Raw genomic sequence first — 17,434 nt, 5'->3', positions numbered from 1 at the left:
AAATGTCTTGGCTCAAGGACAAGAAGCATCATGGCGACATGGTTTAGGTTTGCTTGGGTAAAGAGAGACAACAAGGGCCTTTACAGAAGCTGAAATCTCTACTGTATGGTCTTTTTTAGATCATTGAGTAGGTAAAACAAAAGGATTTCGTTTGGAATTGCTGGAGTATATGAAAGTATTTTCTATAATCAATGTTGACCAATTATGCTACCTGTTTGATTATTTTATGTTGGGTGAAGAACTAGAGGATTTAGTTCTTCATTCATTAGATGATTTTGGGACCAAGGGGATCGAAAGAGTTGGAGGAAGATGTTATTCTTTATAATAAGGTGAGGCAAACTAGGCGAGGAGAGTGTGAGACCTGGTTGATTTGTGAAAAAGGGCAATGCCAAAATAAGGCCAAGCAAATGTCTTGTGAAGAAGTAGGAAAGAAGTCTCCAGATTTGATTGTCCTAAGGCTTTTGGGGACCAAAAGTCCCTATTTAGGTAGGTGTGATCTGAAAATGGTTGAGTATTTCGGATCAGTAAGGTTTCAAAGTTAGGTACACACTAAGGATCATTTGTAGATCATGTATAATAGTGATATAGGATAGGTTGCTACATGTGTTGTGTGGGCTGCTATATGCTTTTTGTAGCTTGCTATAGTCATCCTTTAGGCTACTCCAAGCATCAAGCAATTTTCTTTGGGTGATAGTAAGTTGCTGCAGGTATTATATCTTGCATTCTAGAATGAAAGAGGTCACTTGAAGAACGCTTCCCAAACTCATGCAAGTTATAAGGACACTATTTTTTTGTTGGAATCATCATTTAGACAATTGTCATTGTTTTCAGCAATATGATGAATGCTAGAATGAACTGCAGTGGATGTATTAGTGACAAAATACATTTGTAGATCCTTGGTAGTGGTCTCAAACATCATTGGGAGATTTATGGTGCTAGGATTTCATGTTTTCATTCCTTTCAAATTGGTTTTGGTAGTTATTATTGTTGAGATTTGTATTAAGGTAGAAGACCACAAGATGCATAATGTCGTTCCTTGTTTAGCGGTTGTTGACTTGGTAGAGTGGCAAATACCGTATGATGTGAGCTGCCATTCATTTGGATCTACTATCATTGTTTCCTAAGGTGTTTGGTTGTATATGCACGTGTAATGGGTGCAACTGTCGTAATCTCTATTGAAGGCCATTATTGTTGATATGTAAAGTGATTGGGTTTCAATAGGAATGGTTAGACGGTGGAGTAGCTACAACATTGCTTGTTGCCATTCTAAGGCAATTGATTTGTTTTCCATCATTATGAATGTAGAGGTGTATAAAAGGGATTGAATACTTTGTTTGGAGGTATGGTTGACATATGAAAAATACTTAATGTTGTGTTGAAAACTTGAAAGATGACGTATGAGTAGTAGAGTTCTAAAGAGTGGAAGGAGCTATGAAGAGACATGATATTGTACTTTTGTTGTACAAATCTAAAAAGACTATTGCTATGGTGTGGTCTCCACATAATAGCATCATATAGTGAATAAGATGCCATAGGCATACTATCGTTGGAGTTCTCTTCACCCTTATGAATTTTCTCTAGGGAAAACTATCGTCTCATATAATTGATTCATGTGTTGTGCTTTGTTATTTTTTGTTTTTTTAGCTGTTTTGTTTATTAGTTAGGCAAATTAATGTTGCTAAAGGCATGATAAAAGTCATTAGAGTAGATTGTTAAATAATGTAGAACTTTGTTACCGGTTCTGGTACATATCTTCGTTTGGGTTTGCGGATCTGAGAAATTTTTTTGGGGGCTTGATTTGTTTTGAGTTTGTTCATACTAAAAACTTGTAAAAAATCATATATATATATATATGAATCAAGTTTAGAATATCACATAGCATAATATAATGAACAAAACCACCATGAACTCTAATGTAATTAAACGTAAACGATAAATACTATAAAATATTTTTTGTTAAAACTTCAAGTTCAATAATTAATTTTCAGTATCATAAGGATTTTCTAAATCATCAAGACCAACATCATTATTGGCATCAAATGATGTAGGAACATTTGAAGAACCACAAGTAGTGCCACTGCCACTTGTACTTAAATTGTGGTCACTTTTCGTAATCAAGTGTAACATATTGAAAAGTGGAAGCATTTGAGTCAATTTACTTTGGCTCCATACCCCATAGCTTCATGGGGGGTAGTGTCAGAGCAAGGCTTAGGTTCCTTGTGAAGTTCTTGTGGTGAAAGGTAGAAGAAGATTACTTGTAGATTATGACTATAACTAGATCAAGTGGAAATGATGAATTATTTTCATTGGAACCCAAAATAGGTGCTAGAGATTGGAATAGAGTAGCGACAAGAGACATGGATGGAGATATCAATAATGAAGAAGCAAAATTCCATTGGTTCGACAAAGATGTGGGTAGATTTCCTTGTCAATGATGAAACTAGAAAGACTAGAAAACATATCTTAGTCTGGCCCCAAAAGTTGGGAGTTGCTCAAGAATATGGAGAGCAAGGGAATGAGTCCAAAGGTGTGGAACAAGACTCAGAAAAGCTATTTTTCAGCAATAATATTTCCCTTTTCAAGGCTGAAGCAAAAATAGTGGCAAAAGCAAGTGGAAGGACAAGAATAACAACACAACCATAGTTAATTCAAAGTGCAAAGAGAAGCATCATTGCAAATTTGTAATCATTGTGGCAAGGATATGCATACGAAAATGAACTGTTGAAATTTTCTGCTAGAGTTGGCTTCTTTTGAGAACAAGAACACTTGATCTGTGAGCAAAGCTGAGGTGATTGGTTGCAGAACCAATATAGATGATTGGCTGTCACATGCCATAGTGAGAAATGGTGCATGTGTTGGTAGTAGTGGATAACAAGAGGATGCTATGTTGACAATTTTTCCATATTAAGATTCAACTCAAGAAAGAAAGATAGGGAGTTTGTTTGATACATGTTCTCAAACTAATCTTATTTCCCAGAATCTAGTGAATGAACCTAATTTGGAGACAGTCATATAAATCCTCAAGGGCTGGTTGTACCTAGGGGTGGACATCTTAGTCATAATTCAATATAAAATCAGATTTGGGCTTAATTTGGAATTCATTGCTGAGATGCTCATAGATGTTATTCCACTAGATGTTTAGAGGGTCATCTATGGTAGTCCATACCTGTCATGTCCCCAAACAAGACTCTGTCAAAAAGTGTTCATATTGAGAAAGCTCCTTGTATTATCTTTATGGTTGTTTGGAATTGTTTGTTATTAATATCAAGGATAAACAATTTCTTGAATTAATAAAGCATTAAGCGACAGAAAGAAAGGAGCGCCAATTACATCTCTAGCTTTCCATACTTGAAGATATATAAACATGGCAATGTTAAGGGGTCGATTTTATTAAGGAGACTTATAATTGATAATATCCAGCCAACCGGATCATCATAAGACATCAACCTTATTAAGAAGAAGAATACTAAGGAGCAATTATGGGAAGAACAATTAAGAAGGCATTTCAGTGATAAAGATAGGCGGTGAAAGACAGTGGTTTGTATAAAGGGAAGATGGTTAATCTAATAATAAGTCATGAATATCGAATCTGATGACATTGTAATGGATACTACAGCAAGCAATCATTTACAATATTTGAGAGTGCGACTTGGGTAATAACTAACGGTGATCGAACAAAGAGGATGGTTTCTCTTATTCTTATCCATATTGGGTTCGCTGAAGAGAGTCTACAATGGTGCAGGATGTTTTAGCCGTTAGACCTAGCTCACAAGACAATACAATGACCTTTTATGAGGATCTATACACAGCATTGAAGTAGCAGAAGAGACAAGAAAATGCGGCGATCGTTGTTAAGAAAAAAAGAGGTAATAAATAATAATTGATGTGATTGTTAGGAACAGCGATTAAGAATTGGTAGTGATGAGTCAAAGGAAGCGATCTCCTTCATGTTCAAGTGATAAGTGTGTATTAATGAAAAGACACGATCCCATGGAGAGCTAAGCGCTATGATTTGTTTAAGGATAACGAAGAGATGCAACCCTTCACCCTCATATCCCTTTGATGCACATTAAGAGGCATCGATAATCATTCAAATCGGGGGAATAATAGGGAGAATGGAAAAAGTCTTATGGATGATTAAAATAAGTACATAAGCTACGATGTGCAAAAGAGCAGCGATCAGTGAACAATGACTTAATTACAGACCACAAAAGCCACTCTATGAGCAGGTTGTTATCTACAACAATAAGGAGTATCGATCAGAACTTAATGGCAATGTGTTAAGAAACAGAGATTCATTATATGAAGGGATTGATTGGGGAAGATAGAAGAATTTATATTTTTCATTTTATTCAAATCTGAGTGCTCCAGTAGAACAGCAGAAATACCAAACACTGATGCATGAGAAGCTGATGTTACCAATCAAGGAAGACTCCACCCATTTCATATGCATGAATACATTAGCAAAAAATCTGAACCAGCATTTAACCGATTCCTTAAGGATCACAATTGGATCAGAATTCATCGCATAAGCAGGAGGAGTTAAATATCAGGAACAATGATAGTCAATATCGTATCAAACCATTATTGGAAGTAGAAGGATCTGAAGCAGCACACTACTTTCAGATCGATTGGCTCATATCATCATACAGGATCATAACAGAGAATAACACATGCTGTCGCAGAAGTTCATATCACTGATCAGAAGGACCCAATACTATATTGATGCTCCACATTGAAAGGTGAAACAAGTTATGTGCAATGAGAGATTTCTGAGCATATGGAAATCAATATATAATATAGGAGGAGATAGTGAAGAATTTTATGAAAGACATATGAGGAGATTGTAAGAGTTCTAGAGCAGTTTGTAAGGAGACGATAATCAGTTTATGGGGAGGTTTATGATCAGCATAATCAGAGAAAGTTATCAAGATAAGTTCCATCTTCTAAAATTATTCTTAGCATTATGATTTAAATATTATAGTAAAATGTCTTTAGAATAAATTAAATTATATTTATTATAAATGTATTACAATTTTCATTTTAAGTTAGAATTGTTGATTCGGGACTAAATTAAGGTAAATTCCAAAAGGGGACATGACAATACCTTTATATCTAGGATGCTATTTGCTATAGGAGGGAGAACAATTACAGACTGGTCATGAATGTTGGCAAATGTTTTTTCAACCCATATGTGGAGAAGTTCAAGATTTCTATGATGAGAAATTCACAAGCTAAGCTGTTAATCGATGCTAATGGTAAGTTTGCATTACTTTTGTTGTGTCGGAAGTAAGAAAACCTAGTGGCTTAAATAAAATCAGTACAGAGGCTGCATAGAAACAAGGAAAAAAAGGCCATGGATTAGCTGATATAGCATTTAAGAGATCTCTTCTAAGAGTCTAAGGACTTGGGTCCAAGATGAGCAATAGAGCATGGAATCTGATTGTTGGTTGATAGTCCTCATCCTAATGCAGGAATCTATTTATAAAGCCTAGTTGAATCCAATGAAGTCAAATCAGCTGAAAGCACTCATTGATCAAGGAGTGATAAGACCAAGCATCTCACCTTGGTTTTCTCCAATAGTGGTGGTGCTTAAGAAAGGTGGTAATTTGGTGGATGTGTGTGGATTGTCGGGCCTTAATCAAAATAACTGCCAAGAATAGAAATCCGCTACATGGATGGATCATCTCATGGATCAATTACAACATGCTATGTATTCCACCAAGTAGATCTCTAGTCCTGATATCAACAGGTCAGAATAAGAAAAGATTGTGTAGAAAACACCCTTTAAGACAAAGCAATGGCTCTATGAATGGTTGGCACTTCCAATCGGATTGTGCAATGAATTATCAACTTTCATGAGGTTCATGAATGAAGTATTGAGACCATTTATTGACTTGTATATGATGGTTTACTTGGATGACATTCAAAATTTTCACTAGGGCATGTGAGAAACATTTGGATCATTTCAAACAAGTGTTAAAAGGAGAACAAATTGCTGGTGAATTGCAAGAAGTGTGAGTTTGCGCAACAATCACTTGTCTATTTTGGACATTTTGTTTGATATGGAGAGATAAGGATATATTTGACACTTGTCTATGTTGGACATGTGGTTTGAGATGGAGAGATAAGGATATATTTGGCTAAGATAGAAGCCAAAATGAGATGTCCTACACATTCCAACCTCATAGAGACTAGAAGTTTTGTGGGAGTAGTGCAATATGTGTTGATGATTGTCAAGCTTTTCTCATCCATAGCAACACCCTTACTATTATGGGAAATGGAAAGTGCTTCTAATGGGAAAGAAAACAACATAGATATTTTGAGGAATTGAAGTACAAAATGCCATTCACTTGTGTTGGTCTTCCCCAATCTTCAACAAAATTTTGAAGGATAGATGCTAGTGATCATGCTATGGGGACTATTCTACTTGAAGGAGAAAGATCACTATACTTTTTTTTGAACATTTCTGCAGATCAGTCCTTAAGTATTGCACATATAATAAGGAATTGTATGCTCTAGCCCAAGCCGCCAAGAAATAGAAGCACTACTTAGTGGTCAGAGAGAGAATTTTTTATACATATCTACCCCTCCAATATTTGCAAGCCCAAGACAAGTTGCAGTAGGCTACACATTACAAGTGGATAGGTTTCTTGCAACAGTTCCACTTGATTATAAAAACAAACGGGGTGTGACAAACAATTTAGTAAACATGTTGTGTAGGTCAGCTCTACTTTCAATGGCAGGCTTTCTTAGATGAATCCTTCACCAAAGAGGTGTATGCAAAGGATTATGGGCAAGATGAGGAATTTGGAAAAATCTCTAAGCAAGATTTAAGGAGTAAAGTTTCTGATTTTGAACCAAGCCTAGACTACCATTACCATTAGGGATTACTCTACAAATTGGGCAAGTTGTGTGTTCCCAAAAATAAGAGGTTTCTGTTCTTTAGAGAGACTCACATCTCAAAGATTTCTGATCCTTTTGGGGTTGCTAAGTGATTGGCAAATCTTCAAAGGTATGTGTATTGGCCATACATGCAAGTTGATGCCTCAAAGTTCATCCGTGTTTGTAAGTTGTGTAGTATAAAAAAGCCTATAACATGATTTGGGGGCTGTATCTACCATTACTTTTTACCTTCTTGGCCATAGGAGAGCATCTCCATGGATTTTGTGAAAGGAGTTCCCATAATCAAGAAGAATGCTTGAATATCCTTTTGTGGTAGTGGACCATTTTAGCAAGATGTGTGTACTCATTTGTGCAAGAAGACTTCAATGGTAATGATGCTGCTGAGTTGTTAATTTTTCATGTGTGGGTTCACTTTGTATTACTTAAGTATCTTATCAGATCATGATGCAAGGTTCTTGGGGAAGTGTTGGTTTGCTTTGTGGGAAAATATGGATGCTTGTTTGAAGAGATAAACTGCCTTTCAACCCCAAGCTATTGGGAAAATAGACGTGGTGCTTTAGACACTTGTACAGCTCATGAGGGGGTACAATCAGAAGCATCCTATGTCATGGGATGAGAATCTTTTGCACATTCAGCACTCTTGAAATAGGGCAGTCTATACTCTGAGAAGCTTGTCACCATTTGAGGCAGCCTAGTCCCTTGGATGCTGCCCTCAGAAAGCCACATAAGGATAATGAACACCTAAATTCAAAAGTCCAAAAAGCTGAAAAGTTCATTGAAATAACTCAGTAAGTTCATGTTCTTGTTCAAGAGAAGTTGAATGAATCACAAGGTAGATACAAAAAGAGGCACCATCAACGTTGGATTGAGCATAAGTTTAAGGTTAGAGATCAAGTTTGGTTGTATTTAGGAAAAGGAGGAATCCAAGACCAAGGAAGTTCAAAAGCAATTGGACGAGAATGCCTTTTGCCTTGATATGCCTCCATACTTGAAGACTATCAATGATGAATGCTGAGAATCTATGGTTATTGAGCTTTTAATTCTTGATGATTAAAGTTTTTTTGTTGGCCTCCTATTGATGATCTTGCACCCTACAATCAAGAGGAGCTAGAAAGTCAGATTTTGCTTCAGAAGGACTCTTATAGGTCTGTCTGTGAGACTTGATTAATTGGATTGAAGAGGAAGGTTCTATGGAAGGAAAAATTGGTATTAGAAAGAGTATGTGGGGAAGAAATTTCCTTACTTGATGAGTTCCACCTTCTAATTGGGGAAGTGCAGTCCGTACATTAGATCTTGAAGTATGATTGAAAGTTTAGTTGTAATTTTCATCCAAGAAGATGTCCCCCCTATAAACTGCAGTACACCTGGTAAACTTTTTAACGTGACCAGTGATGCTGGTGCGACACTTCCTCTGTTACCTCGTGGGATAGGGGGAGACTGGACCTCATGATCTCGTGCTTTACCATAGGAAGCTCTCGCCAATCAAGCTAGGCCCCTTGCCCTTTCATCCAAGAAGATGTCAGGAGACTAAAAAAACAGAGAAAATATTGTTGATGATGGTTTTGAAGCCAACAAAGCATTCCTTTGTACTGAAAACTACCTTGATTTGATCTGTAAGCATCTCAAGAAAGTCAAGACATAGGGGAGTGTTGGAAAACTTAATATTCTGGTGTTGATGATGAATTTGCCAATTTCAGCGGGGGCAGTTTTGTGACTACCTCAGTGGTTTTGCAGATGTATCAGTGGTTTCACCATCACACTAGCCATCAGTTTGATTGAAGTGCTGGTTTCACATGTTTTAATTCTTTGGGCAGAGCAATGGTTGCAAACTCCTTTCCGCTTCCTAGTGTAATATGAAAACAAACTCACCCTAAATAGATTGTAAAATTTATATAAACAATTGTAAGACCTTGTAAAAAGGCTAGCTCATGTTTCTTTTGGTAAGTGTTCATAGAAGGATGTTGTAGGTGTTAAGTTTATGGTGCTCTATTTTCCACGGGCAATGACTCAATCATTGTTGCCCTCCCAACCATAGCTGATAAACAGTGTTCCACCAGTGTTGGGGATGGGTTTCCGAGATGGGGGGACCAAGGGCCTAAGTTTGGGGATGGCGGCGGTGGGGTGGTGGTGCTGATATAGTTATACATATACATATAGTACTTGAAAAACTAGTTTTGAAAAGATGTGTGACAGTATAACAGTATAAGAGTTACATTTCAAATGAAACTATAGGAAATTTGAAATACTAAATCTAAATACCAAGATTTCTTCAATGCTATTTGCTAATTGCTAAATAAAATTTGACAAATGAAATTGTCAAATTGGAGATTTCTATTATATCGAAAAAGGAAAATATGAATATCTGATGCCATTGCAAAGACTATAATAATAAAGATGATTGCATGATTCATCATTACAATAAGTAGCCAAATACAAATACTAATAGCAAAAGCATTACAAAAGAGACTAGAGTCAAAGACAAAATGACAAAACTCACTTTTTTTTTTAAATTTTAATTTTAAACATTGCATATACATGGGGGTGACGATAGACGTTTGGGCATCTCCTCGTCCCTCGAGAGACGTCTGCACGTCTCTCGAGGGACGGGGAAACGCCCAGACGTCTCCTTGTCTCTGACGGCGCTTGGGTGGCGGTGGTGGGATGGCAGGGGACGTCATGTCCCCGTCCCCCCGTCCTGGAGACGTCCTTGTCTCTGAGACACACTGATGATAAATGCTTATCATCTCCCCTGAGCACTGCATATACTCCACAAACCAGATTGTGTGTTATCTCCCCTGAGAGAGGAAGATGCATTCTTCCTTTATACCAATCAGAGGTGCCTCTTCACCAAGGGATACCACTCTTCCAAGATGGCCCCAATAATTATATATTATCACAAATATTATATTATTACAATAAATACAATAAATATAATTATCATAATGTTATCTAAATAATAATATAATAATTATACTATCAATAATTCAATATAATTATATTATCACAACCTTTATGTTGTCTATGACGGCCTAAAGGAATCACTCTCTCTTAGTCGATTAAGACGATTAGGCCACTTACATATTTGTCTTCCTCAGGTTGTAAGTGATGACCGACGCTAGCGATCTTCAACACTCCCTCTCAACTAGGGAGGATACTTCCAGCTCCACAAGACATATCACCTCATCGTGATGACAACCACACAATGACTATACTCATGAGCAAGAAGGAAGCTTATCACCTCATTGTGATATCACATCACCTCATTGTGATGTTTGACCACAATGGCTACACACATATGCGGAAAGGAAAGATATCACCTCATGTGATATCAACCATTATGGCTTATCCATAGATATCACTTCACGTGATACCCACCATTATGGTTTATTCATAGATATCACCTCACTTGATATCAACCATTATGGCATATCCATAGACATCACCTCACGTGATATCCACCATTATGATTTATCCATAGATATCACCTCACGTGATATTAACCATTATTGTGAGATCGTCACCTCACAATGATGGTGAGATGTACAAGTGTTCATCATTGTGAAATCGTCACCTCATAATGATATTCACCATGGCTCATCCAGAGGGTAAACACATAAGTACAAGAAAATCATCACAGACTCTCTCACGTGATGTCATGGCGTCACACACATGACATCCTCCATGAACAATATCATAGGGTGGAGATAAGGGCTTTCACCTCAAGTCTCTCTCAAAGAGAAATGCATTAAGATACAATATAGTAGATTAATGATGCTGAGACTCTATCTCAACTAGGGCTTCATTCTCCACCATACCAAGCTTGTCTCGAAAGTACACACTTTTATCCTAGAGAGAGGATTGGTGAGAATGTTTGTTGTCTTCTCATCAGTGCTAATGTATCTGAACTGAATAGCATTCCTTTCCATCATGTCTCTAACATAGTGATACTTGATCTCCACATGTTTTGACCTATCATGAAATGCAAGGTTGGAGTCTGCATCACTCCAAGCTCACCAAGTATCATGAAACTCCATCCCATGAATCATAGTCCTTTGATTGCTATAATTTATTGATCACTAGAGAAACCATCTCGACATGGTCTACTCCCTCTGAACCAATATGACCAAGATCCGTGGAAGTCAATTGAAGCAGATCCTTTAGCTGCTCTCTTTGTAGCTGAAAAGTTAGGCTCCCTCTGAAGCTCTAAGTACATGCGTCGACCTCCTGACCTCCTCGTCCAAGGTTGCCTCCAATGAATTTGTCAGCCTCCCTGTGAATGTTGATTCCTCCTCTTCGAAGAAATGTCTTCAACAAACAACTCAATCTGGTTGCAGCAATTATCAAGGTCTTCCTTCCTTGAATGCAATCTCCACCCTGAAAGCATTTAGAGAGATTAATAATGGTCCAAGACTATCTCGAAGGGAAATATCAATGCTGGAATCATGCATGGTTCGCTATAGCATGAATTAATAACTATATGAAAAATTCATGAACATTATTCAATCATGAAAACTTATCTCTTATTTGATGGATCTCAATAGTTGAACCGTGTGTTAGTTTGTCATCACTTCCTTGACCACGAGAATGGGAACTAGTGCACTTGAGAGCCCATTCAGTAAATCTTTGCTCCTTTGCAGCAGCCTCAGTATCTCATCACCATTGCATTTCTAAAGGTGCTCTTGCAACTTTTGGGCCATGAGGGTGACTGTGTCTGCCAAGCTCATCGTACAATTCCGGCAAGGTGCAAGCTCCTGCTGGGTACTTAAAAACCAGATAGAATCCAGAGTGATATACAAGGCATCATTCAACCTCAAGGTGTCTGCTAAAGGAATTTGACTTTTTGCAAGAGCCCAATCATGTGAACATACGACACTTTGAAAAATCAGCCTAACATGGCTTTATCCTGCCAGAAATACTTAAGAACATTTGGTGGTGGTTCATATATGTGTCGCCCTCTTGAACTGAACAATGTCTGCTTTGTTCTTGCAGTCTCACTCTTCCAAAAAATGAGCAGCTCCATGTGCTATACTCATGCTCCATCTCTCCAAAACTTAAACCTCCATCACGGAATCGTCCTTCTACTGGTTGTCGAGTAAGAATTTGAACAGGTCCACGGCCACGAGAATGGATCTTGACATTCACCATATACTTTAACTGTGGGTAATATGGAGGACCTAGAAAAGACATCACACTCAACTCTCTGCCAGTGTTTCTATAATACATTGTCTCAAAACCTCTCATCTGGTATCCATATTTATGAAGTGCCTTGCTGATGCTATCAATATTGACATCAGTGAAAGGTGTTGCGTCTCCTTTGCACAATTCACACCGCACCATCAAATCGTCTGGGTTGTATGACATTTTACACTTGCAGTACACGGCTACCCTGTCAGGAATTAACGCGCCGGTGGCGGCCTTGTACTTGAAGCGACAGAAATAATCTTCCGTGCCCACGTTGTCGAATTTTACGTAATTATTGAAAGAATGAATGATGCATTTGGCTTTGATAGTGTCGGCGATCTGTGTATCATAATGGTCGGACAAGAAGAGCTCCTTCATGTCGTGAAATGGCCGTTGACCATTGATAGATTCCTCCGGCCTGTAATACCATAGCCCGCGAACCCTAATATGACCGTTGCTATGCGCTTTGCTTTCAATCTTCTCCACTCGCGCTACATATGGAGGGTTATCGAGATTTTGAGCGCGCATGAGCACGGTATCTCCCAGTTGGTCAAACTTGCCATTTCCCTTGATAGTGCAATAATCCAAAGCTTCCTTTTTTTAGCCTTCGTCATCGTTGTGACTTGAACGTGGGACCTCAGAAACTAAAAACGATATAATGAAGTTCTCCAACTAATTCTACGTCTGTGTAGTTATTTCAAGTGAGTAGATATGCTACTATGTGATTTCCATGCTACGACGACCAGCCAGAATTCTTGTCTGATGTCTATATCGGGATGGTCAGTTTTCTTTAATGATCGATTCTCTGTTCTCTTCCGTCAGATGTTGCTAGTGTATCAGGGCCTTTCTCGGGTTTCGAATGTGGCTTTGATACCATGTTAAGTTTATGCTTATCATCTCCCTCGAGCACTGCATATACTCCATAAACTAGATTGTATGTTATCTCCCCTGAGAGAGGAAGATGCATTCTTCCTTTATACCAATCAGAGGTGCCTCTTCACCAAGGGACACCACTCTTCCAAGATGGCCCCAATAATTATATATTATCACTAATATTATATTATTACAATAAATATAATATAATATAATTATCACAATAATAATATAATAATTATGTTATCAATATAATTACTATATTATCAATAATTATCAATATAATTATTATATCACAATAATTATATTATCACAACCTTTATGTTGTCTATGTCGGCCTGAAGGAATCACTCCCTCTTAGTCGATTAGGCCACTTAGATATTTGTCTTCCTCAGGCTGGAAGTGATGACCGATGCTGCCGATCTTCAACAGTAGGTTGCAGAGAAGAGTTTCCATAGAGTTGCAGGTGTGTTATAGGTGTGGAACTCGGTTGTCGATTTTTCTGGATAGCTGCCAGTTTTTTGTGGAATTTGCATATAATTTTCCCAGCGATCTTTGAAATCCTTTGGAGAGCTATCAACTTTTTGTGGAATTTGCATGTATTATTCCAGCAATCTTTGAAAGTCTTTGGCACCAATTCTCAACTTTATTCTGAAATTCTGGGTGTGTTAGCCACATACTTTCAAATCTGAACTGAAAGGACTTCTTTGAAGGGGGGTCAAAGACTTTTAGTGTAATGGAAAAATGGTCAGATAGAGTATTTTCGTAAGATTTGAATTGTGATGTGTCTGGTTGGAGTCATGTTGTTGCTGGATTGCAAAATTCTGTCCAATTTTTGAGATATTTTTTACTTCTGTTTGTGTGTGTGAATGTCCATTTTGAAAATCCAGCTTGATAAGACTTGCTAGTTGGATCTGTTAACATTTCTTCTATTCATGTGGTGAATTGCCTACCCCTTGCCTCTATCTGCTGTTTTGATGGAGTTTAGGAGTTTCATTATTATGAGCTGCTTATCTTTGTTGTTGAGCAGCGATCCTAGCAAAGTCCTGAAGTCAGTCTAAGCAGTGGTAGCCAAAGCTGGGTATAATGGTATTGATACTATGAAATTCTCATGCCATTGAGTGGTGCCCCAATTTTGTGATGAGTGTTTTATGAGAACAGTTTTCAAAGGATCCCATGAGAACATGGATTTGGTGCCTGGATAAAAGAGGAGATGCTTGCTGCTCCATATCCCTTTGTTGTTCGAGCTCCTTATTTTCTTCAACTGGGGTATTTCTTAAAGAAAGAGAAAATTTGTTTTCAACTACATCTTCTTTGAGGAGTTTGGAGTTTGTTTTGGACTCCAATATCCTGAGGTTCCATGAGGGAGTCTTCACATAAGGTGCTAGTTTTGGCATGTTCCCCTGTTAAGTTTCTCGTAGGTCCCTGGAAGCTTTTGGACTCCAGATCTGAAGGATTTTATTGATTTGTATATCGAATATTCATGTTTTCCATAATCTTGGAGGATCTAGAGAAATGTCCATTAGAAGATTTCCTTTGCTTCTTTTTGTTGCCTATCTCCTTGGGCACGACACCTACAAAATTTATCTCTTCAAGTCTTCATCCATGGCTTTTTTGGTTGTGCTTGAGCTTCACGGATTGGGAATGGGGTCTTGGCTGTTGATATGATGAATTTGAGCTGTAATTTTCCTGGCATTAATTCAGTGTTAAGTTCCTTGGGAGTCACTATGCTTATAGTTATGCTTTTGCTGATTTGCTTTTCTTTCATAAAAACCTCAAAGGGTTTTTTGAGAGGGATCTGGTTCTTAGATCTAGTTTAATACATGAGTACTTGAATTGGTAGTGGCTATGTGACTAAAACCTATTGGAAGATAATTTAGAGATACTTCTTGTACCTTCACACACGTATTTGAATTTAAGATTGATAGGAAAATTTCCTGTTCCATCTTCACATAATTAATCAGCATGCGATGGCATCAATTCTCTTTCTTGGCCATTCTTTTAATCTGCAATGCTGATACTCAAGGATTGCTCAAGTTAATATTCTCTCCAGTTGTTTTAACTTTTTCTTTTTCGAATATGAAGTACATTTTGATAATACATTATCATCTTGTCCATTATTTAATATCCCATAATTGCTTCATAACTCATCTCATTGATCAATTTATACCAGGCTGCACAACTAGATATCTCATGATTGTCTCCATTTGTTTTAATTTTCTCTTTTTTGAATATAAAGTACATGGTATCAAGATACGATAAAGATTATCTTTCCATTCATTTATATCTCAGAATTGCATCATAGCTCATCTCATTGGTCAATTTATACCAGCACAAATAGATATTTCATATAAGAAATGCATGGGGGTGTATAAATCCTAATGTTTAGTATCTTATCGGTCTGCCTCTCCTATGCTAAGAATATATTCTGATAAGAAATCATTTATGTATTAAGGATCCATGAATATATGAGGTTCAACTCCATTAATTTTTCCTCTTACATATTTATAGAATCCATGGCCACGCTTTCATTAAATTTTATATAAATCCATCTATTTAAAAACTTAGCTTATTTATTTGGAACAGTTTTTTAATTTAATGATGCCTTAGGGAGACACGTTTCCCCCATTACACTTGGTATATAATTCCACCATTTTTAAGCAAGACTTAATTGATAATGTCACAATAATAATTCTTGCTTTTCATCCACATTGCAAGCATGAAAAACACTTTCTATTCAACATGCCTAGGGCATAAAAATTGCCTTTGCTCCCATTTTCACTATATCATAGAATGTTTTTGATATTCTTGCCCTTTTACTGGATCAATTTTCACTGTCAAGCTCAGCTTGTTTCTTTTGATTATACCACCACTTTTTTTTCGAACTCTTCTTTTTTAAACTAACATTTTATTGCTGGTGGTCATTATTTTTGTCCTGTAATTTTCATTGTATAATTGTGTAACCATGATCATTCATTGCAGCAATTATAGTTGTGTTGTTGGATTAAATAGAGGTTTTGTTAGTGTTCCATTGTGATTTTCCTCTTTTTGAGCTGTTTCCAATTACTCCCACTCCTTAACTAATAGTGAAACAAAGAAAATAGTTGATTGATCAGTTTGTTAGAATCCATTCCTACTGAAGTGCCAAGAATGTGAGTCTCTATAAACCCAAAATCTTAGGGAAGCCACAATGATCGTTGTTAACCTCTTCAATATCATAACGTCTGTAGTCAATGCTATTTGAGAATATCCAAACACTGTTTCTGTGCATTCTTAATTCAATTTTCTTTTAATTCATTTTCTTGTTAAACCATTGAGGGGTTGTGGTGTTCATTGGACTAACAAATAATAATAACAATTTATGCAGGTGGATCTGGATAATCTAGATCCTATAAAGTTCCCTCGAGCAGAAAAACTCACTTTTCTGGACTGTATCTTAGATGAAGGTGAGATGTTGTATATACCACCTAAGTGGTGGCACTATGTGAGATCTCTTACCACAAGTTTTTCTGTCAGTTTTTGGTGGAATGTATCAAGTATTGATGATGATGGCTCTGAATAAAATATTGTCATTTGAAGTCTCTGATTATAAGATCGATCACATAAGCCTCCCCTCAATGTAATTGCCTTCTTAAGATGCTTAAGAGTATAATAATGGAAACACGACAGTACATTAGTATGAATGATGTTTTGCATTTTATGCTCTTTCTGGCATATGCTATTGTGGATGATGGTAAAATTTCTTTTCGGATGTCTATGATATTTAGCCACGGTCATATTTGCAATTTATTGGTTAAGTTTGCCATTTTATAATCGAAAATTCCTTCCCCATTTGAGAATATCTTGTCTTAATAGGAAATCTAAAGTAAACTGATGTTCTTGCATTACCCCTTCTTTTATGAACGTCTTGGAATGATTGGCAGTTTCTTATCTTGGCAAATAATCCTACTTGTGATGATATTTAACACAGCCATAATGCCAGCGTGTATATTATATTGAAAAATCATTCCTATTTGTCCATAACCATGTAGCTGTAGCAGGCATAGGCTTTGGATATGTGAAGAAATATCTTGGGATGGTGATCATGTAGGTGCTTTCTTTAAGAAAGATATTGGAAGCATATTTCCGAAAGCAATCAGCAATTGTTATACCAATTATTTCAAGAAGAAACAATGTGAGTTTGATTTTGTGACCTACAGGTGGAAAAATCAGGCATACCACTAACACGCCACACAACATCCTAGGAAAAAGTAATGTCTCCACAAAAGTTGTAGGTGGCATTATTGGAATCGATGCAAACTATAAAGGAGACTATAATGTAAACTATGAATTATATTGATCTCAAATACACAGGCTTACATAATATGGCCCCATTCTACTAACTACTCAGTTGAGTTTATGCACATTAATCTTTTATTGTGATTGATTAATGGTAGAAATAAGTTTACTTAAATTCCTGATTCTAACATTAAGT

The 17,434-nt window shown here is 37.0% G+C and overlaps 1 protein-coding gene across 9 annotated transcripts in view; it reads left to right on the top strand.

Moving 5' to 3' along the window:
* LOC131079503 (lysine-specific demethylase JMJ30) overlaps positions 1–16,749 on the top strand; it is a 153,752-nt gene extending 137,003 nt beyond the window's left edge. For all 9 annotated transcript variants that reach the window (XM_058017464.2, XM_058017463.2, XM_059219895.1 and 6 more), the window contains one exon: positions 16,328–16,749. In XM_058017464.2, the coding sequence (XP_057873447.2) occupies positions 16,328–16,522 (195 nt within the window). In that variant the 3' untranslated portion in view covers positions 16,523–16,749. The remainder of the gene's footprint in view (positions 1–16,327) is intronic.
* The last annotated feature ends 685 nt before the right edge of the window (positions 16,750–17,434 follow it).

Source organism: Cryptomeria japonica, chromosome 4, assembly GCF_030272615.1.
Source record: "Cryptomeria japonica chromosome 4, Sugi_1.0, whole genome shotgun sequence".
NCBI classification, from domain to species: Eukaryota; Viridiplantae; Streptophyta; class Pinopsida; order Cupressales; family Cupressaceae; genus Cryptomeria; species Cryptomeria japonica.
The sequence above is the reverse complement of the archived record's forward strand: the minus strand, read 5'-3'. Positions and strand labels throughout refer to the sequence as shown.